Below are 23,486 nucleotides of genomic sequence, written 5' to 3'. Positions count from 1 at the left end.
TGTGTGGGTTTCAAAAAAAGTTATGATATGCTAAAAGGCAAGGAAATAAACCAAGTCTGAGGAGGGAAAGCAAGCATCAATAACAGACTCAATTATGATTTCAGAATTTACCAGACAGAAGATTTAAAATAGCTATGATTGGGACTTCCCTGGCAGTTCAGTGGTTAAGACTCTGCACTTCCACTGCAGGGGGCACAGGTTTGATCCCTGGTCAGGGAACTAAGATCCCACACGCCATGCAGTGCAACCAAAAAAAAAAAAAAAGTAGCTATGATTAATATGTTAAGGACTTTAATGGAAAAAAGTATACAACATGCAAGAAAAAAATGGATAATGTTCAAGCAAAACATGGAAACTGTAAGAATGAATTAAAAGATCATTCTAAAAATCAAAGACACTGTAAATAGAAATGAAGACTTCCTTTGAAGGGCTCATGAATAGGTGGGACACAACTGAGGAAAGAATCAGAAAGCTTGAAGATATGTCAATCAAATTGTCTCAAACTGAAGTACAAAGAGAAAAGATAATGAAAAAAAATCTAAGAATTGTGGAATAGTTTCAAAGAATGTAGCATATGTGCAGTTGGAATACCAGAAAAGGAGAAAGCAAATGCAGCTGAAAAAAAAATTCAAATTCATAATGGTGAAAATTTCCAAAATTAAATGAAGACACCAAACCACAGATCCAAGAAGCTTAAGAGAACACTAAGTAGGACAGATACTCCCAAAATGTGCAAATAGGCATATTATATTTAAAATGAAGAAAATCAGAGATAAGAAAAAATCTTGAAAGAAACCAAGAGGGTAAATAAACTCTACCTGTGTGTGTGTGTTTAGTTGCTCAGTCATGTCCGACTCTTTGCAATCACATAAACCGTAGCTTGCCGTGCTCCTCTGTCCATTGGATTTTCCCAGAAAGAATACTGGAGTGGGTTTGCATATCCTACTCTAGGGGATCTTCCCAAACCAGGGATTGTACCTGTGTCTCTTGCGTCTCCTTTGTTGGCAGGTGGATTCTTTGCCACTGAGCCACCAGGGAAGCCAACACCTTTTTTTTTTGCAAAGTCTTCCAAAAAAAAAAAAAGAGAAAGGACTACTTCCTCAACTCATTCTATGAGGACATTATCACCTTGATACTGAAACTATAGAAAGATATCACAAGAAAACTGCAGAAAATATCCTGTATAAATATAGATGCTGGGACTTCCTTGGTGGTCCAGTTGTTAAGACTCTGAGCATCCAAAGCACAGAATGTGGGTGCAATCCCTGGTCACGGAACTAAGTCCCACATGCTGCAGGACACAGACAAAAGACTTAAATAATAAATATAGATGCAAAATCTTCAATAATACTTTAACAAACTGGGTCTAGCAACATATGAAAAAGATTAGACACTATGACAAGTGGAATTTATCCCAGGAATGCAAGGTTGGTTTAACATATGGAAATAATATAATACACAATAAAGCCATATTATCATCTCAAAAGTTACAGAAAAATCATTTGACAAAATTCCTCTTTCATGATAAAAATTCTAAAAAAAACTTAGACTAGAATGGATCTTCCTCAACCTGTTTAAGGCTATCTGTGAAAATCCTATAACATCATATTTACCAATGAAAGAATGGATGTTTCCCCGCCTAAGATCAGGAACAAGACAATGATGTCCACTCTTGTATTCAGTTGTGCTGGAGTTTCTAGCCAGAACAATAGGAAAGAAAAGGAAATAAATTCATGCAGATCCAAAAAGGAAAATGAAAATTATCTCTACTTGCAGATGACATAATCTTGTATATAGAACATCGTAATGAATTGATGCTTTTGAACTGTGGTGTTGGAGAAGACTCTTGAGAGTCCCTTGGACTGCAAGGAGATCCAACCAGTCCATCCATCCTAAAGGAGATCAGTCCTAGGTGTTCGTTGGAGGGACTGATGTTGATGCTGAAGCTCCAATACTTTGGCCACCTGATGCACAGAGCTGACTCATTTGAAAAGACCTTGATGCTGGGAAAGTTTGAGGGCAGGAGGAGAAGGGGATGACAGAGGATGAGATGGTTGGATGGCATCACTGACACAAAGGACACATGGGTTTGGGTGGACTCCACGAGTTGGTGATGGACAGGGAGGCCTGGCGTGCTGCAGTTCATGGGGTCGCAAAGAGTCGACACAACTGAGTGACTGAACTGAATAATGAAATATTTTTCTGTGATGTAAAGAAATTGCTGATATACAAAATAACATGGTGGATCTCAAAATAGTCTGACTGGAAAACTCCAGACACAAGAGAGTATATAGCATATTCTACTTTAAAATTCCATTTTAAAATTACAAAAAAGATAATCGTACTGATGAACCTATTTGCAGGGCAGCAACAGAGATGCCGACCTAGAGAACAGACTTGCATACACAGCTGGGGAAAGAGAGGAATTGAGAGAGTAGCACTGAAACATATACATTACCATATATGAAACAGAGAGCTAATGGGAAGTTGCTGTATCATACAGGGAGCTCAACCCAGTGCTCTGTGACAACCTAGAGGGATGGAATGGGGAGAAGGGTGGGAGGGAGGTTCAATAGGGAGGGGACACATGTATACTTATGGCTGATTCACATGGCTATATAACAGAAACCAACACAACTTATAAAGCAGTTATCCTCCAATTAAAATTACAAGAAAGGAAAATCTATGACAAAAAGATAAGTGGGTTTCTGAAAGTCCATGTTGAGGACTGACTGCAAAGATGTATGAACTTGTACGATGGGAATGTTCTATATATTGAGTGTTATGATTGAGTTAAATGGGTGTATACATTTGTGAAATCTCATAGAGTGGTTCGCTTAAAATGAGTGTTATGTAAATTATACCTTATTGAAAGTATAATCTTGAAAATCACTGACATATACCTTTAATTTTAAAGCTAGGATTGTATGGTAAACTATTTCCTGCATGTAAGATGCTTTACTCTTTGAGCAACTAATAATTAGATATATGGTGAAAAAAATGCATGAGTAGTTCTCTGTCTCAAATCAAAATTTGCTTAAATAGGTGTAAAAGTGCTAAATGGGTTTGATGTTGAAATGTTAAATGAAACTTCCTTTGGAGGACATTGCTAATATCTTAGAGTTCAAAATTTAATCATTAGAATGATAAATACTTAGGAACAGTTCCATGAAATTTTAAGCTTCACAAAAATATTGGTTACTGAGATATTGTTTATATGTGGAACCTAAAAAGAAGGGCGCAGATGAACTTAGTTACAATACAGAAGTAGAGTCACAAATGTGAAAACAAACTCATGGTTACCATGGTATAAGGGGGAGGGGAGAGAAATAAATTGGGATTGACATATACACACTACAAAGTGTATATAGAATAGATAACTAATAAGGACCTACTGTTATAACACAAGGAACTCTACTGTATAATCTGTAATGACCTATATGGGAAAAGAATCTAAAAAAAGGGTGGCTATATGTATATGCACAACTGACTGACTTTGCTGTACACCTGAAACTAACACAACCTTATAAATTAATTATATACCAATAAATTATTTTAAATATTGATAATTGAAGCATAAGCGGAAAAATATTGGTATTAATGCTGCATCAAGTGATAATCAAAGTGCTGCAGAGAACCCAAAAGATTACACATAAGGTAAATATGTCTGACAGTAATGATAAAAGTTATACTCAATTTTTTTTCTTTCTTTTGATAACACTTAAATGATTAATAGGAAACAGGAACTGTAAAGGAAAGCAGAAAGAAGACAAAGAATGGAATTATCTAAAAGTGCTGAATAGCAATCAGTTAAAAACAATGAAGAAAGAAGCTAGAATTGTCTGATGGAGGCCAACAGCCAACTTATCCTGTTTCAAAGGATAAGTTCTCCATAGATACAAAAACAATCTCAATTAAACATAGTCTCTCAAATTAGGCAGGTCCCCAAATATTCTTATACCTCAGTAACACAGATATGACCTATCTCTGCTTTGAGTGTCTACAATTCAATATATTATGAAAGTATAATCAGGAAATTTTCTACTGTACTGAAAAGATGATTGAGGTATTGATTGTAGTGAGTTGCATGCAGATTTTCAGAGTTCAAAAGATTTCAGAGTTCAGTGGTTTAAACACTCAGTTATCTAAAAGATCTCAATTATTCCATCACTTTCAAGTTGCTCATTGCTCTCAAGAAGCTCAAAATGAATGGAACCTATTTCTCAAAGATGCTTAGTATAAAGTTTTAAGTAGGTGTACCTTGAATATTTTTCATATTGATTTAATTAAAAATAAATGTTTTCAACTTCAGAGTTCATGGACCTTTCTTTCCAAGAATTCTGAGGCGTAGGAAAGGAAAAAGAAACTTTGGAAAGACTATAACACATATCGTAGCAAAAGTGATGACTACTGACATGGTAAGAAATACATTTTATTCTTATTTGTTCATTTAAGTTTTAGCTGCATATAATTAGAAAACAAGCTCTTTGAAGGTTGGATTCTTGTATGACGTTAATGTCTTATTTCCTCCATTACACCCAGCTCAATGATTGACATATAATAGGTACTAAATAAATAAATGCCCACAACTATTTACAGAGTACTAATCTTGTTGCTAGGTGCTATGCTAGCACCTATGGGAGAGAAATATGAGAAATACTGCATTTGAGGGAGATACACTTTTGAACCAGACCCACAGTCCTGCTTCTTCCATACATCTGAGCAGTTTGAATGATGGTGGAGATGTTGTTTAGTGGAAGCTGAGCCATGTCCGACTCTTTGTGACTCCGTGGACTGTAGCCTGCCAGGCTCTTCTGCCCATGGGATTTCCCAGCAAGTATACTGGAGTGGGCTGCCATTTCCTCCTTCAGGGGATCTTCCCAACCCAAGGATCAAACCCATATCTCCTGCATTGGCAGGTGGATTCTTTACCACTGAGCCACCTGGGAAGCCCTATGGTGGAGACACGGACAAGTAAATAGGCTATTGCAGTTGCCACACAGAATAATATAATAGTAAATGCTGTGATAGGAGTATATACAGGAGGCGCTTAGGATGGGTATATAAGCAGAGTTAGGAATTCTGGCAACGCTGGCTGAAAGAAATAATGCAGATGAAACCTCAAGGATGAGTGTAAATTGAACTAGCCCAAGTGGGGAAATGTTCTAAGTCATCTCACTTGACCTCTCAGTAGTATTTCACAGCTCTCTCCTTGAATAGTCTTTCATTGTCTTCTGTTACCATACTTTGCTGGTTCAATCTCTCTAGTTGTTGTTGTATTTTTTCTCCTTCTGTACTCTAAATGCTTGGAACTTATCTTTTTTCTGCACTATAATATGCCTAAGTGATTTATGTGATCTTTTCCCGTAACTTCAGTTATATACACTGATAATCTAAAATGTGTATCCACAGCCCACATTTTTTGTTCTGAGCCCCAAACCAGTATGTCTAGCTACCTATTGCTCATCACCCCTTAATTATCTTCTGAGTACTTCAACTCAGTGTCCGCAATTAAATTCATGATCTTATCCAGTACCTAGTTTATATTCTAGAGTTCTCTGTTTCAGTGAACGGCACCACCATCTACCCAGTTGTTAATCACCATCTTCTGAGAGTTTGTCGTCCCCTCATCGCCTTCATATACCCCTTCCTCCCTCACTAAACCACCTCTTGGCATACACCATGTTGTTTCAGAGAGCTACCGTATGTCCTTTCGGTCTCAATTTAAATGTCGTTTCCATAGGAAAAAACTTGCTCAACCTTCCAGAATACATAGACTACATACTGTGCACCCTGCATGTTCCCTTACTGTCACTTTTCCTTAACATAACTATGTTAAATATTTTCTGTGGCTACCTATTGAGTGTCTGTCTCTTTTACTATTAATATACTAGCTTTTAAGAGCAAGGGGAGTATGTTTATCATTCATCTAGTCACCGAGCATGATGATTGGTATAAGGTGGGTGCTGAGCATTTTTCATTGAATAGTAAATGAGTACATGTTTGATAGAGTAGGGGGTATATATGAGTAACTAAAAGAAGTCCAGAAAGGATGGTATTTAATACCTAGTAGGAGAGTGAATAGAGATAAAGCCTGGCCTATTAGACTGGTCTTATATGTTATCCTACCAATTTTTATTATTTTAAACAAAATTTAATTTTCCTTTGATTTGCTTACTGGATCAGATTTTCAATAACATTAATTATTCCACCAACTATATTTGTAAACATCTTTTGAAACATCATTGTAAAGTAAGGTATAGATTTTATCTCCAGCCTTTTAAAATATTTTTATTTTTACCTATCTTTTAATTTGTTTTTAAATCTGTTTTTGGCTTTATTTTACTATATAACAGTAAAATGTTTCTGTAATTTTTATTCAGTGCTTTGCAACCCTGTCTTCATTTGTGTAAGTAAATATCCACAAACTTTAGACAACAGGACAATGAGAGGAAGAGTACTCTGAGAAGGCAGCATCATCAATTTCTACTTTGCTCAGATCTTTGATTTTAGATTTACCTTTGAGGTGGACAAAATATTTTAATTTGGTGTACCTAGTCACAGCTATGTATATAAGCCTTTAACAGTTTTCTCAACTTTGAAGATTCTTTAGTCTTTTTCCTGCTCTATACTCTCCATAAACAGTTTTAACCCATGCCCATTTAATCCATGCCATTATACTGGTGATCTTTACAAGTAGTGTAGTGAAAAGGCATGGACTTTGTAGTCAGGTAGCCCAGTGTTTAAATAGCCTGTTTTGGGCAAGCTGCCTAACTCTGAACCCCAAATTCTTTATTTTTAGAGTGCTTTAAAAAGAGAGAAAAACTGCTGATTAAGAGGATGATCTTGAGCCAAACTGCCTGGATGCAGAGTCTGGCTTTGGCATTCATTAATTATGTGATTTTCAACAAGCTGTTTTCCCATTTGTGCTTTAGTTCCTCATCTGTAAAACAGAGATAATATGTATTCTTTATTTATAGAGACTATATGAATTCACATTTGTGATGTGCTTAGAATAATGGCCAGCACATAGTAAGTACTCGATAATCGTTTTCTGCTAGTATGATGGCTACTGCTGCCACCACCACCATCACAACCATCACCACCAATACCACCACTAAACTTTAGTTTTTTGTTTTTTTGAGGATGAAATTAAATCCTATGTATAAAATACCTAGCAGTGCCTGGCATGCAGTGGCTTTTCAGTAAATTTATCCCCTCTTGCATTTTTTGCTGATCAACATCACTACAAGTTCTTCTCAGCATCTTTACCTTATGTCTCACTAACAGACAACGACCCTAAATTTGAACTTACTGTTCTTTTGTACAAAGCCTGTCCTTAGTCCTCCTGTATTCTCTATTGAATTAATGTCCTAGATATCCTTCCAGTCAATTGGACTAAATATGTCTTTACTTCCTTAGTCTCTCAAATTGTGATGAGGGGCTTAAATTCTGTCTTTAGGTTTAGACTCAGTCTGACTTCTGAATCATTCCTAACAGAGACAAGCAATATTTGTTTCAGTGCTTAAAGTTCAACATTAGGTTTTCTCCTATATTTAGGAGAAATATCAATGTCCCCATTGTTCATCATAGAACTCTATCATGTTCCTTCTTTGTCTAGAAGGCAGGATAGTGTGGTGGTGAAAAATATAAGCTTTACAATAATAGAAATCTAGGTTTGATTCATAGTTTTTCTTCATAATAATTGGGTTGGATTTTTTAAAATTACATAATTTCTCTTATTTCATTATCTTTAAAAAGGAGTAATGAAGTCTATCCTATAGAGTCATTCAGTTCAGTTTAGTCACTCAGTCGTGTCCGACTCTTTGCAACCCCATGAATCACAGCACGCCAGGCCTCCCTGTCCATCACCATCTCCCGGAGTTCACTCAAACTCACGTCCATCGAGTCGGTGATGCCATCCAGCCATCTCATCCTCTGTCGTCCCCTTCTCCTCCTGCCCCCAACCCCTCCCAGCATCAGAGTCTTTTCCAATGAGTCAACTCTTCACATGAGGTGGCAAAAATACTGGAGTTTCAGCTTTAGCATCATTCCTTCCAAAGAACATCCATGACTGATCTCCTTTAGAATGGACTGGTTGGAACTCCTTGCAGTCCAAGGGACTCTCAAGAGTCTTCTCCAACACCACAGTTCAAAAGCATCAATTCTTCGGCGCTCAGCTTTCTTCCCAGTCCAACTCTCACATACGTATATGACCACTGGAAAAACTGTAGCCTTGACTGGATGGACTTTAAGTCGGCAAAGTAATGTCTCTGCTTTTCAGTATGCTATCTAGGTTGGTCACAACTTTCCTTCCAAGGGGTAAGCGTCTTTTACTTTCATGGCTCCAATCACCATCTGCAGTGATTTTGGAGCCCCCAAAAATAAAGTCTGACACTGTTTCCACTGTTTCCCACCTATTTCCCATGAAGTGATGGGACCAGATGCCATGATCTTAGTTTTCTGAATGTTGAGCTTTAAGCCAACTTTTTCACTCTCTTCTTTCACTTTCATCAAGGGGCTTTTTAGTTCCTCTTCACTTTCTGCCACAAGGGTGGTGTCATCTGCATATCTGAGGTTATTGATATTTCTCCTGGCAATCTTGATTCCAGCTTGTGTTTCTTCCAGCCCATCGTTTCTCATGATGTACTCTGCATATAAGTTAAATACGGCTTTGACGTACTCCTTTTCCTATTTGGAACCAATCTGTTGTTCCATGTCCAGCTCTAACTGTTGCTTCCCGACCTGCATACAGGTTTCTCAAGAGGCAGGTCAGGTGGTCTGGTATTCCCATCTCTTGAAGAATTTTCCACAGTTTATTGTGATCCACACAGTCAAAGGCTTTGGCATAGTCAATAAAGCAGATGTTTTTCTGGAACTCTCTTGGTTTTTTGATGATCCAGTGGATGTTGGCAATTTGATCTCTGGTTCCTCTGCCTTTTCTAAAACCAGCTTGAACATCTGGAAGTTCACAGTTCACATATTGCTGAAGCCTGGTTTGGAGAATTTTGAGCATTACTTTACTAGCGTGTGAGATGAGTGCAATTGTGTGGTAGTTTGAGCATTCTTGGCATTGCCTTTCTTTGGGATTGGAAGGCTTAAGTAAAATAATTTATGTAAATCTTTTAGCAAAGTGCCTACCACAAAAATGTGAACTCCTAATATTATTACTATTTTGCCATTCAGATCTCAGTCATATATCTATCATTGCTAGAATTACAGTTTCCTTGTAATGCTTCAGAAAGTGTGGTAACGTGTGTGGTTAAGTGTGGTAAAGTGTGTCTGAAAATATACCAGGTGCAAAGAAGAATAATCAGTTCCCTTCCATCTGCACTGCTGAGTCTGTTGCTACCCGACTCCTCAGAGAGACTGTGCTTTTGGTTATTCTTTCTCTTTCTTGTATATTTTTTCCCTTTTTTTGAAATTGATATGAAGTTCACATTAAAAAATGAGCTATTTTAAAGTGAACAGTTCACTGACATTTAGTAATATTAATTTCACTATGTTGTGCAACTGTCATCTGTCTAGTCCCAAAACATTTTCATCACCCCTAAATATAACCCTATATCCATTCAACTGTTAATCTCATTCTTCCCAGGCCCTGACAACTACCAGTCTCTTGTCTCTGTAGATTTACCTATTCTTCATATTTCATTTAGATAGAATCATACTATATATGACCTTTTGTCATATATAGTGACTTCTTTCACTTAGCATAATGTTTTTGAGATTCATCCACATTGGAGCATGTATCAGCATATCATTTCTTTTTCATGGCTGAATAATATTCCATTGTATGTATATACAATTTGCTTATCCATTCATCAGCTCATAGACATTTGAGTTGTTTCCACCTATTGTGAATGGTAGTATATACAAATATTAGTCTGACTACCTGTTTTCAATTCATTTGAGTATGGTAATTCTATGTTTAGCCTTTTAAAGAGCCACTAAAATGTTTTCCACAGTGGCTGAGCTATTTCATATTCCCACCAGCAATGTATGAGGGTTCTGATTTCTCCACATCCTTAGCAGCACTTATCTGTCTCTTTCATTACAGTCATCCTAATGGATATGAAGTGGTATCTCATTGTGGTTTTGATTTTCATTTCATCTTTTTATGTGCTTGTTGGCCATTTGTATGTCTTATTTGGGGAGAGATACACTGAAGTCCTATGCCTATTTTTAGTTGGGTTGTTTGTCTTTTTGTTATGATACTGTATTCATTTGAGATATATGTTTGCATCTATTTTCTCTCATTCTGTAGTTGTCCTTTGACTTTCTTAATAATGTTCAATGATGCACAGAAGTTTTAAAATTTGTTCAAGGTTTCAACTGTTATTTTGTCAAACATTCTTTCCAAAGAAAAGGTCCAATTACTTTTCTGGGTTTCCTCAGGTGGTTTGTGTCAATTTTTTTTTCTTTTTAATTTTCCCCATGAATGGACCATAGTTTCCTGTTTCTTTGAATGTCTTATAATTTTTGTTGAAAACTGGGTATTTTTAATATTCAGTTCAATTCAGTTCAGTCGCTCAGTCACGTCTGACTCCTTGTGACCCCATGAATCACAGGACACCAGGCCTCCCTGTCCATCACCAACTCCCAGAGTTCACCCAAACTCATGTCCATCAAGTTGGTGATGCCATCCAACCATCTCATCCTCTGTCATCCCCTTCTCCTCCTGCCCGCAATCCCTCCCAGCATCAGGGTCTTTTCCAATGAGTCAACTCTTCGCATGAGGTGGCCAGAGTATTGGAGTTTCAGCTTCAGCATCAGTCCTTCCGATGAACACCCAGGACTGATCTCCTTTAGAATGGACTGGTTGGATCTCCTTGCAGTCCAAGGAACTCTCAAGAGTTTTCTCCAACACCACAGTTCAAAAGCATCAGTTCTTCGGCGCTCAGCTTTCTTCACAGTCCAACTCTCACATCCATACATGACCGCTGGAAAAACCATAGCCTTGACTAGACAGACCTTTGTTGGCAAGTAATGTCTCTGCTTTTTAATATGCTGTCTAGGTTGGAGAAGGCAATGGCAACCCACTCCAGTACTCTTGCCTGGAAAATCTCATGGATGGAGGAGCCTGGTAGGCTGCAGTTCATGGAGTCACTAAGAGTCGGACACAACTGAGCGACTTCACTTTTCACTTTCCTGCATTGGAGAAGGAAATGGCAACTTATGCCAGTGTTCTTGCCTGGAGAATCCCAGGGATGGAGCTTGGTGGGAAATGGCAACTTATGCCAGTGTTCTTGCCTGGAGAATCCCAGGGATGGAGCTTGGTGGGCTGATGTCTATGGGGTCGCACAGAGTCGGACACGACTGAAGTGACTTAGCAGCAGCAGCAGCAAAGCTATTCCAGGCTACCTACAACTGCCAATTGCTTTCATGTTCTGCTAGCACAGGGCCATGGTCAGTCAGAAGCACAAGCCTAAGGTCTTTACAGATCTTTTCTGAGTATGCATCCATCACTGAGATTGTGCATTTCATGTTAGGTTCCCAAGATAAGAGGTAGGTCTTATTACCCCAAGAATCTTCCTCTTCAGCTTCATCATTTGTAGGCTTTTTCTTGTCCCTTCCTTCATCCTTTGTCCCAGGTAGCTTTGGGTATAGTATGTCTTTAAATGCTTTTATCAGCTGCTACTTGCAAAGTTCCTCCATCCTCAGTTCAGTTCAGTTCAGTCACTCAGTCACTTCCAATTCTTTGCGACCCCATGAACCGCAGCACGCCAGGCCTCCCTGTCCATCACCAACTCCCGGAGTCTACCCAAACCCATGTCCATTGAGTCAGTGATGCCATCCAACCATCTCATCCTCTGGCATCCCCTTCTCCTCCTGCCCTCAAACTTTCCCAGCATCAGGGTCTTTTCAAATGAGTCAGCTCTTCACATCAGGTGGCCAAAGTACTGGAGTTTCAGCTTCAACATCAGTCATTCCAGTGAATACCCAGGACTGACCTCCTTTAGGATGGACTGGTTGGATCTCCTTGGAGTCCAAGGGACTCTCAAGAGTCTTCTCCAACACCACAGTTTAAAAGCATCAATTCTTCAGTCTCAGCTTTCTTTATGGTCCAACTCTCACATCCATACATGACCACTGGAAGAACCATAGCCTTGACTAGACGGACCTTTGTTGGCAAAGTAATGTCTCTGCTTTTTAATATGTTGTCTAGGGTTGGTCATAACTTTCCTTCCAACAAGTATGCGTCTTTTAATTTCATGGCTGCAATCACCATCTGCAGTGATTTTTGAGCCCTCAAAAATAAAGTCAGCCACTGTTTCCACTGTTTCCCCATCTATTTGCCATGATGTGAGGGAGGTAAAACAAAGCTCAGTTTCCTTACCAGTCCCTCTTCTGAGATAAGGAGGAATAAGAAAAATATAAATGATGGGAATTCCCTTGTGGTCCAGTGAATAGGACTCCAAGCTTCCCAGTGCAGAGGACATGTGTTCTATCCCTCGTCAGGGAATAAAGATCTTGCAAGCCGCAAGCATGGCGCAGCAAAACAAAACAAAACAAAACCCAAAGAAACAAAAAACTTAGGGGAAAATAATGAGATGGATTCTAGAGTTTTTCTAAAACATTTATTTACAGAGATAATCCTTGTACTGTTTGCCACAGATGTATAAGAGTACATAAGATGTAATACAAACACAAATGACTATCTTAGTTTGCTGACTTAGAGAGGATTATTATAAGAGTTTCATATATATATTTCTAGAAAAATGGTCACTCCTGTTTATCAAGGAAAATTAAAATTAGGCAGCAAAAATTGTTAAAATGGCGAATATTTTTATACATTTAAAAGATACCCCATTCTGATGAGCTTGCAGAAAGAAAAGTGAGTTCTCAGATCAAGTTTCAATTGGTTAAACTTTTCTGGAGGGCAGTTTAGCAATATGTATACAAGAGGCTTCAAATGTTTTATACCTTTTCACAGTAATTCTCAGTCTAGCAATTTACCCTAAAAAATAACCAGGGATGTGCATAATTTATTTGTGGTAGTATTTTCATGATATTGAAAAATTATAAGCCATCTAAATAAGGATAGAAAATCATAACATAAATTATGACACATCGAGATTTCCCTGATGGCCCAGTGGCTAAGAGTCTGCACTTCCAATGCAGGGGGCCCAGGTTCAACCCCTAATCAGGGAACTAGATCCCACATGCTGTATCTAAGACTCTGCTACTGGTCACTTCAGTCGTGTCCGACTCTGTGTGACCCCATAGACGTTAGCCCACCAGGCTCCCCCATCCCTGGGATTCTCCAGGCAAGAACACTGGAGTGGGTTGCCATTTCCTTCTCCAATGCATGAAAGTGAAAAGTGAAAGGGAAGTCGCTCAGTTGTGTCCAACTCTTAGCGACCCCATGGACTGCAGCCTTCCAGGCTCCTCCATTCATGGGATTTTCCAGGCAAGAGTACTGGAGTGGGGTGCCATTGCCTTCTCCGTATCTGACTCAGGCAGTCAAATAAATAAATATATACACATCTATATGATGTATTATTACATAACTTAAAAAAATTAGGTTTTGAAAAAATATTTAAAGACATGGGAAAATGTGATATAATGTAATGAGAAAATTAGGATTCAAAATCATCTGCATCCATCTTATGATACAGCAATATTATGCATGTGAGTATATGCATAGGAAAAAGACAAGAAGGAAAATGGCTTCATACATATATTCTATTTAGGTAAAAATTTGTTAAAATTTCCATTTTTGTTATGCTTTGTTTCAATTTTCTATTTTTTATAATAAGAAAAAAGAGACATGAATGATAATGCCATTTCTATTGGGATAAAAGAATAGACATTTTTTCATGGTATATATTTAGTTTTCAAATTTTATTTTTAAAGTTTCTCATTCTTACTGGTTCTAATAATGAAGTTCTTTTACCTTTTCTACTCCCAGTGCAAATTCCTGGTCCTTTTTCATTTTAGTTTTAGAATCTATAATAAATTTTTGATGGTTTACCAAAATTTTAGGGTCAGTTTGAGTTAAAGAAAATAAAGTAGTAGTTTCCAATAGGAAAGAAATCTGGGGTCATCAAAACCTACACCTAAAGTTTAGCTTCACCACTCACTCACTCTGTGTCCATAGGCAAATCATTCACTCTCACTGAATTTCAATATTTCAACATTCAGTTCAGTTCAGTTTGGTCACGCAGTCATGTCCGACTCTTTGGACCCCATGAATCACAGCACGCCAGGCCTCCCTGTCCATCACAATCTCCCGGAGTTCACTCAAACTCACGTCCATCGAGTCGGTGATGCCATCCAACCATCTCATCCTCTGTTGTCCCCTTCTCCTCCTGCCCCCAATCCCTCCCAGCATCAGAGTCTTTTCCAATGAGTCAACTCTTTGCATGAGGTGGCCAAAGTACTGGAGTTTCAGCTTTAGCATCATTCCCTCCAAAGAAATCCCAGGGCTGATCTCCTTCAGAATGGACTGGTGGGATCTCCTTGCAGTCCAAGGGACTCTCAAGAGTCTTCTCCAACACCACAGTTCAAAAGCATCAATTCTTCGGCGCTCAGCCTTCTTCACAGTCCAACTCTCACATCCATACATGACTACTGGAAATTTTTAACATTACAAGGGTATAATAATACTTTACCTCAAAGAACTATTGGGAGGCTTAGGGGGTAAAGGTCACAATAACTTCTGGCTGTATTTAGTAGCTGTAAAAATTATTAGGAATTATAAGGAAAGTCTTTCATTATTCTTCAGACATTTAATGAACATAAATACACACAATATTTAAACAGTGCACTACCTATAAGATAATGTGAAAAAGCACATTACCAAGGAGTTAACTCATTTAAATGACCTATGTCAGTTTGACCTACTGTTCTATTTCTTCTTTTCAGGTAAAGGATTTATCTCCAGACACACTTCTCCAACAGCATGATGATTTGGATTTGGCTTTGGATAGCTGTTATAGTGGAGATACAGTTGTTATTTTTCCAGGAGAATATCAAGCTGTAAATCTTGCTTTATTGACTGATGACATTGTTATAAAGGGTTAGCAAGGCATCCTTTTTAATTTTTTAATAGCAATGTATTCTGGACAACTGTATATTATAAACATGGTTAATCAGATTACTAGAAATTAGAAGAGTTTGGCATTTCACGAAAATCCTGTATGTGCCTTTTCCAATTAATACTTTCTCACCTGTCCAGTGTGGGCTTCTAGGTGGCTTGGTGGTAGAAAATTCAGCTGCCAGTGCAGAAGATGCAGGAGATGAGGGTTCAGTCCCCGGGTTGGGGAGATGCCCTGGAGGAGGAAAGAATACTGCCCACTCCAGTATTCTTGCCTGGATAATCCCATGGACAGGACCCTGGCGGGCTACAGTCCATGGGGTCAGAAAGAGTCAGACACGACTGAGCAACTGAGCATGTGCGTGCGTATGCACCTGTCCAGTAGTGTATTATCTGTACAGGTGACCTCATTTGGACATACCGTACCAGAGCAGACCAGTGAGACTGCTTCCCCATGATAAACAACCAAAGTCAGAATAAAACAAAAAAAACCTGCTCACAATATCTTTCATCAGCTCTATTTTTTACCTAAACTACTTTTTTCTCTTCTGTCTCCACAGCATTTCATATTACTATAGTAGAAAACCCAAATGTAAAGTTATATTAAAATATACTCAGTATTTTCTGTAAAAGCTTAATTCTGTGGAAACTTACTAAACTAGAAGTAAAAAAGCAGAGTTTACTAAACTTCTTTTAGGTTCTGAACATATTTAGTGACTTTAGTTCTACCCGTTTACTTTAAGGTTATTCCCATTGTCTGGCCAGAAGTCAAGACAGATGACTTAAACTTTGCTATCATTTCAAAAATTTCCACTAGATTTTGATGACTGTAATGTTCACTTTGCTGAACTATATGGGTAATAAGGATATTTGTTAATTTTAAAAATTTGTTGTCTTTAATATACAACCCCTCATTTTTGGATAGATGTTAAACCGATGATTGCAACAACTACTAGAGCAAAATTATAGACATGATTACAGTCATCTTGTAACCTAATTCAAGAGTCTCTGTCAGTCTTTTTTATTATGGTTTTGAAACCAGGTTATGGTAAGATACTTTCTGTATCTTACACATTTTGTAGATTACTGCTCACTATGTAATATAGGGAAATGTGTAGTGGAATGAGTGTAAGTACCATAGGTACATTTAGGTTGATTATAAACCCAGATTCTTCCATCATGGCATCAAAATAAGGAAACAAGACTACATTATATTTAAGTGTCTAAATGGTTGACTGAATAATTACAAATGTTACTTGTAATAGTGAGTATTACTGAATGACTAACGGGCTTTAAGCTTTGGAAGTACTCATTTAATTATGTATTTTTGTCCCTATAAATCAGGAATTGGAAAGAGAGAGGAAATTATGATTACTTCTGAACCTTCTCATGACAGTTTTGTGGTGTCCAAAGCTGATAATGTGAAACTAATGCATCTATCTTTGATACAACAAGGGACAGTTGATGGTATTGTGGTGGTAGAGTCTGGTCACATGACTCTAGAAAACTGTGTATTAAAATGTGAAGGAACAGGAGTATGTGTTCTTACAGGGGCTGCTTTGACTATTACAGACAGTGAAATAACTGGTGCCCAGGTATTTTATTTTATAAAATTTATGGCTTTATTTGGCTGTATATAACTTTGAGTGATCTTAATATGTAAACAGAAGGTACCAATTGTTTTATCTTTGAATGGAATTATAATTAAGCTTGGAAACTGATAAAAAGTAAATTAAATGAGAACAAGTACAAGCATGTCATTTTATACACTTAGTATACTTAGGAAAGTGAACTGCCAAAGAAAGAAATTAGTTTTGTTGATGTGTGCTTTTAAAAAAAATAGGAATCAGCGGTTATAAACAGATTATGAGTCAGGTTAACAGATTTTAGCAGCATTATGAAGGATTTAAAGTACATATACATCAATTTTTATAACTACCGAGAATAATTGCTGTTAAGAGATCTTCCCTTCTAAGACATGATACGGGTGGGTGGAGAGCAATGTAATGGTACATACAACTTCAGCCTTCTTATAGGTCTAATGATTCTTTGACACAGAGTTTGTTTTCAATGTTTTAAACATTATTTCCACAATAAATTGTACTATTGTATTTTCATGTAACTTAATATGTTTAGACTGCTAATATAGAACTCGAAAATTTTGGAGGTGGACATGTGTTTTGTAGATTGTTTTATTTGCTTTTAATTTACAGGGTGCTGGTGTTGAACTGTATCCTGGGAGCGTAGCCATTCTGGAACGAAATGAAATTCATCACTGTAATAACCTCAGAACCTGTGACAGTTCAAAAAGCACCTTAGGTGGAGTTAATATGAAGGTATTCTCATATTTTTTAACATAAGAATTATAAATATTATAAAGATACCAAAATATTAGCTTCAGCCTTAAATTTTAGTCTGTTAAGTATGGTACAAGCAATTAAAATACTGTTTAGATGATAGTTGACAGGAAACAAATTTAGTCTTATAATAATTTCAACTTTAATTGTTAGTAAATAACTTTGAATATGAGAAAGGGGTAAGTTCTTTTTAGATTTTGTTTTCATTGAGCCAGACTTGTAGTATTAATACATTTGGCTAAGTAAAGTGAATAAAGAGGATAAATATATTAAGAAATATTTAAGTCATTCAAAAGTTGTAAAATAATTTAAGCTAACCAATTAAAACATAAATAGCAATAATTTGTAAGTGAAATGCTTTCCCATTCTTTTCTACTTATGTAAATTCTACCTTTATAGGTCCCTCTCTCGACTTGTATAGTTAACGATAAACTTGAAAACTTCATATACTATTTCCTCAAACATTTTTGTAGTTAATATTACATTATTCCAGTATGAGGAAAATAACACTTGTTCAAAACAGATTCAGTTGTTTCAAGGTAATGTGTGAGCTTAAGAATTAAGTTCTAGAGTTTATGAAATGTTCATTAGTTCATATTTTTATAGAAATTACTGAAAACCCAATTTCCTTGAATAATTTAACAGGTTCTTCAAGCACCCAAATTGAAGATGACTAATAATCATATTTACAACAACAATGGCTATGGAGTAAGCATTCTTCAACCAACTGAACAGTTTTTTATTGTAGCAGAAGACGCCCTCAACAAAGGGGCTGCTTCAGGAGATAAAAGAGATGATAATATGCTCTCCAAAGTAATGCAAAATCTGAATTTGGAAATGAACAATAATAAAATAGAAGCAAACTTAAAGGGGGATATTAGAATAGTAACAAGTTGAAGCATCTGGATTTAAAGTTTTATATTTCAGATATTTAATAAATCTCATATCCCACAGAAATGGTCGTTTTAATTAAATTCAAATTTTATTTAATTAAGGGCTTCCCTAGTGGCTCAGATGGTAAAGCATCTGGCTGCAATGCAGAAGACCCTAGTTTGATCCCTGGGTTGGGAAGATTCCCTGGAGAATGAAATGGCAACCCACTCCAGTATTCTTGCCTGGAGAATCCCATGGACAGTGGAGCCTGGTGGGCAGCAGTCCATGGGATCACAAAGTCACACACACCTGGGAGACTAACGCCCTCTAGGTGAGCTAACCTGGTTGTATTTAATGCTCTCTCACTGAAGAGTCATTTTAATGTTTTTAAAAAATGTCTTTGAAGTATCACACAACCTAAAAGCTAAATGGTAATACCATCACCACCCATTCCAAAAGCAAACATGGTTTAAAATTCTTTAAATTTTTTGGTCACACTATGGGGCAAGAGGAATCTTAGTTCCTTGACCAGGGACTGAACCCAAGCTCCCTGCACTGACAGCATGGAGTCTTAACCACCGGACCACCAGGGAAGTCCCTGAACATTGTTCTTATAGCCTTAGTCCAATAAGCAGCGTTACGTTTTTTACGTAGTTTCTGGCCAATTTATGGTCAATTCCTGATTCATTCCTACGTATCTGTGCAGGTAACTGGAATAAGATAAGTTATATAGGATTAGCTACAGGAAACACAAAAAGTCATAATAAGACAAAAAAACAAAGAAAATGTATTTCTTCCTTATGTTCAATAAATCCAGAGGTATTCAGTTACAAAACTAGCAGATGTTCCACATGGGTACTATTAGGTGTTGAGTGCTAGAAATTCAAAGTGCTTCCGATTTCTTCTGTCTTCCATTTGTATGGTTTTCATCCAAATCACCACATGGTCTAAGATAGCAACTGTTGCTCAAGCCAAGGGATAAGACCTCTCTACTAAGTCATACACATTTCAACTTTTATGCTCCCCCTCCCCCGCCTCCAGCCAGAATCTAATCACATGGCTTTGAGTGCAAATTAAGCTAGAAAACCTTTAAATTGGATTGCCATGTGTGCTTTACAAGAGGGTTTTTAAAGAAACTGGTCTTTTTCACTAAGCACAATTTACATTAATTTCAGGATATAAAAGGAAATAAGCACAGGCTTCAGCCCTTCATCTTTCTGCAAATTTGATCAGTCCTGGGTGTTCTTTGGAAGGACTGATAAAGCTGAAACTCCAATACTTTGGCCACCTCATGCGAAGAGCTGACTCATTGGAAAAGACCCTGATGTTGGGAGGGATTGGGGGCAGGAGAAGGGGACGACAGAGGATGAGATGGCTGGATGGCATCACTGACTCGATGATGAGTCTGAGTGAACTCCAGGAGTTGGTGATGGACAGGGAGGCCTGGCATGCTGCAGTTCATGGCGTGGCAGTCAGATGTGACTGAGACTGGGCTGAACTGAATTTAGTAGAAGTGACCCTGTGTTGCTATCTCTTAAGGCTTAGAGAATTTAATAAATGTTGTTCCTCAGTATTTCACTGAATAGCTTTTTAAACACAAGGTTGTTGTTGCCAAATGACGTAATTTGAGGAGGCCTTAAGAAAAAGCCTCTTTATAATGAATTTAATAAGCTGTCAAAGTGGGGGTTTTCCTTTCCAATTCTCTACTTCCTTGTTTCTTCCAAAGAGTAAGTGATGGACAGACAGACCCTTTTGAGAGTGAACAGAAAGCAAGAGCCTTGCATGAACAAGCTTCTCAATCATTGGTCACCTGCCTCCTTTTGGTTGCTTCCACTGGTTTCCGAATTACTTTTCAGTCCTTCAGAATACAGTTCCTCCTGCCCCCCCAATTCTCAGTTCATCAAAGCATACACAAAGCGCTTTAAGATTTTCTAAGAACTTTGATAGTGTTGGCAGAATTCTGTTGTTGCGGTTGTAGGATTGAGAACTGTTGTCACCTGGGGGCTACTCCCAGCTTCTAGTGACCAACTGCATTTGGGTTGTCTTCCATCCTCCGTCTTCAACGCCAGCAACGGAATGAGTTCCTTTCCTGCTTTGAATTTCTGCCTCCCTGGCCCAACTCTTCTGTCCCTTCCCTTCCACTTTTAAGAACCCATGGTTAGATTGAGCCCACCTGGATAATCCAGGGTAATGTCCCCATCTCCAGGTCTTTAACTTCAGTTACACCTGCAAAGCCCCTTTTGCCATGCAGGATACACATTCACAGGCTCTGGGAATTAGGATGTGGACATCTTTGAGGGGGCTTTCTGCTTACCACCCATCTTAATTTTCTAAGTCAAGGGACGACAAATTCTAATCCTACTCCTCTCAAATGGGATTTAATTCAGTTTTTCTGCTCTTTCCCTTTTGTGCACATACCTGGCTGGCCTACTAGACTAATTTTGGAGTACAGACATTGGGTCCTAATAACCACTGTATTCCACACTGTACTGTGTATTGCAAGTAATGTTAACTTTTAAAAGGAATGCTACCAATGGATCTCTGCTTATGCAGCGAAATGGTTTATTCTCTGATGCAGAGAAACAATGTAGGACTGTTAAGGATTTTTCATCATAGTTGTTGGGGATGGAAATGTTAGGATTTTGGAGGGGAAGGCTGGACAAATCAAGATGAAAAGTGGTGTTGGTGTACAAGGAAAAGGGATGAATTAGAACTCCTTTTTTGTAAGGGGTTTCCTTTGCTCCACTGCAATGCCGGTAGCAGCTATGGTAGTCTCAACTAAATTAAGAACAGAATGGGAGCCATAATACGAGAGTCTCTTGTCAATTTATTAGAAGCAATAAAGTGGAAGGTGGCTACAAACCAAAGGACTGAAAGGACTCCTCAGCAGCACAAGGTACAAGCAGTTGCTAACTCTTTGTGAGACACACAAGATGCAGTTAATTAGGGTTTTTTTTCCAGTTTGGAAAGCTTTGTTTCTGGACAGCACTCTATTGTTTAGTAAGCAGTTTTTTTACAAAGGCCTGATGCACAGAAAGAAAATCTCAGCTGGAGACAGATTTGAGAGTCTATAAATAAATTGGATTTATCAGCAGTTAACCGTTGAAGGTAATCCGCAAGAAGAGGATTTTGAAAATGCCACTAAGACAAAATATAAGTTGTCCAAGATCATTCACATGTCAGCAGCATGAAGATATGAACTCGGTTCTAATTGAAAAACTGTCATCTCTACTATACTGTGCTACTGAAATGAGAAATGTGAAAATTCACTGGAAACAAGTATATGCTAAGTGTATAAATGTCTCCAATAAAATAACCCAGCTTAACAAATATCCTTTGAAATACATGTTAATGTAGTTATTTGTCAAACACCTAAACATTATGCACTGAAGTTTCACTTACCTTAGTTTTTTGGATTAATTTTAAAATTTTAATTAAAATTAATTTTAATACTGGAAACTACTAACCAGGAAAAAGGAGAATGCTGACCTTGGTCTTAGATTTTTCAAAGACAATGGTTGGGAAAAAGTAAAATAGTCAGTCCTAGGTCAAAAGTTTTATTCAGGTACAGAGATTCATGTAAATTGGGTACTGGCCAGTATTTAACACAAGAATAACAGCATTCCAAGGCTATTTATTCTAACTACTGTAGGTAATGACATCAGTTGCTATAGTTATGAAATGAAGTAGTTTTTCCCCTGACGTTTAAAACTAACGAATGTAATTAACTGGCATTGTAAAATTATTCTAATGTGTAAGATCAACAATTAACTATACATGGCCAGTATTCAATGTAATACTTTATTTTCTATTGTATTAAACTAAAGTCAAGAAAATATCACGTATTTTAAAGACAATTCTCAACTCCTGAAAGAAAAAAAATACAAACTGTGGTACCTTTATTATAGATATTTTACATAATATAAACAAAATCACTAATATAACTAAATGTCTAGTAGTTTAAGCTACAATGAACTACAGAACAGGTGAAAATGGGTTTACTTACTGGCAGCAAATAACTTGAGAAAATGGGTAGCATGCTTTTTTTTAAAACTGTCTATGCATAGACACTGACATAACTAAACTTTAATAGCCTCCACCTCCTCTTCCTTGTCCGAAGTAACCACCCCCGTAACCCCCTCTGCCACCTCCTCGCTGGAATCCTCCAGATCCTCGGTACCCTCCTCCACTCTCCCCTCTGTAGTCTCCTCCTGACATACCTCTATAGCCACCTCGGGAAAGCCCTCTAAAACCACCACCGCCACCGCCACCGCCGCCGCCACCACCACCTCCAACATAGCTTCCCCGAAACGAATTGGAGCCACCCCCATAGCCACCGCCACTGTAGCCTCCTCTACCACCATAGCCTCCACCACCTCCGTAGCCTCCAGTGCCATAGCCTCCAAGGCCATAGCCCCCACCGCTGTAGCTAGAACCGCCCCTTCTATATCCACTTCCATTGTCGTAACGAGCCATCTTAGGAGGACGGGGACCATCTCCATACCTAGGAAAAGCACAAAACCACCACTTTAGCAAAGCATCATGAATACTTCTCAACTAGTCACAAAATAGTAACATTTAGTCATATTTGAATATTTAGTACACAAAGGGAATACAGCCAAATGCACAAATTAAGCTGAAATGAAATAAATCTGCTAAACTCCAAGACAGACACAAGAGGAGGCATACCTATAAATATCTGTTTTTCTAAAGTTCTTACTGGTTCATTCTAAAAATCTTAAAATTTTGGCATGTCCTTACAACTTTCACTCATCTCAAATATATGGCATTCTAAGAAAGTAATAATTTGACCTGGCAATAAATTATTTGACCTTTACCACAAAATATTTTCCTGTATCAACTCTGAAAAATGTTTTTGTAAAATGCCTTTTAGTAATTTACTTACATCTAAATCAGCTTCATATGGCAAAGAAAGGAGGGTAATGAAAAGCTGCAGAAAATCAAGATGTCTCACCAAAATGTCAATTTAACATACCCCAATCTGCTCATTCCTCCTGTGAAGCTTTTCTTAGACACTGCTGCTGCTAAGTCGCTTCAGTCGTGTCCGACTCTGTGTGGACCCCACAGATGGCCTCCCACCAGGCACCCTGTCCCCGGGATTCTCCAGGCAAGACCACTGGAGTGGGTTGCCATTTCCTTCTCCAATGCATGAAAATGAAAAGTGAAAGTGAAGTCGCTCAATGTGTCCAACT

At 37.9% G+C, this 23,486-nt stretch overlaps 2 protein-coding genes across 4 annotated transcripts in view; one reads left to right on the top strand and one right to left on the bottom strand.

Moving 5' to 3' along the window:
* Nucleotides 1-18,357, top strand: part of SHCBP1L (SHC binding and spindle associated 1 like) — a 38,667-nt gene extending 20,310 nt beyond the window's left edge. The window contains exons 6-10 of one of the 2 annotated variants that reach the window (XM_004013857.6): nt 4,313-4,418; nt 14,872-15,025; nt 16,388-16,638; nt 17,257-17,379; nt 18,046-18,357. In XM_004013857.6, the coding sequence (XP_004013906.2) occupies nt 4,313-4,418; nt 14,872-15,025; nt 16,388-16,638; nt 17,257-17,379; nt 18,046-18,297 (886 nt within the window). In that variant the 3' untranslated portion in view covers nt 18,298-18,357. Of the gene's footprint in view, nt 1-4,312; nt 4,419-14,871; nt 15,026-16,387; nt 16,639-17,256; nt 17,380-18,045 lie in introns of those variants that run through there. The other variant, XM_042229184.2, reaches the window with a different exon arrangement.
* Nucleotides 18,358-21,080: 2,723 nt separating this feature from the next.
* The window catches only part of DHX9 (DExH-box helicase 9), a 44,706-nt gene continuing 42,300 nt past the window's right edge, over nt 21,081-23,486 (bottom strand). For both annotated transcript variants that reach the window (XM_015099353.4, XM_012187700.3), the window contains one exon: nt 21,081-22,777. In XM_015099353.4, the coding sequence (XP_014954839.2) occupies nt 22,360-22,777 (418 nt within the window). In that variant the 3' untranslated portion in view covers nt 21,081-22,359. The remainder of the gene's footprint in view (nt 22,778-23,486) is intronic.

This window comes from Ovis aries, chromosome 12, assembly GCF_016772045.2.
Source record: "Ovis aries strain OAR_USU_Benz2616 breed Rambouillet chromosome 12, ARS-UI_Ramb_v3.0, whole genome shotgun sequence".
NCBI classification, from domain to species: Eukaryota; Metazoa; Chordata; class Mammalia; order Artiodactyla; family Bovidae; genus Ovis; species Ovis aries.
Note: the sequence above shows the minus strand (reverse complement) of the source record. Positions and strands in the feature narration are given on the sequence as shown.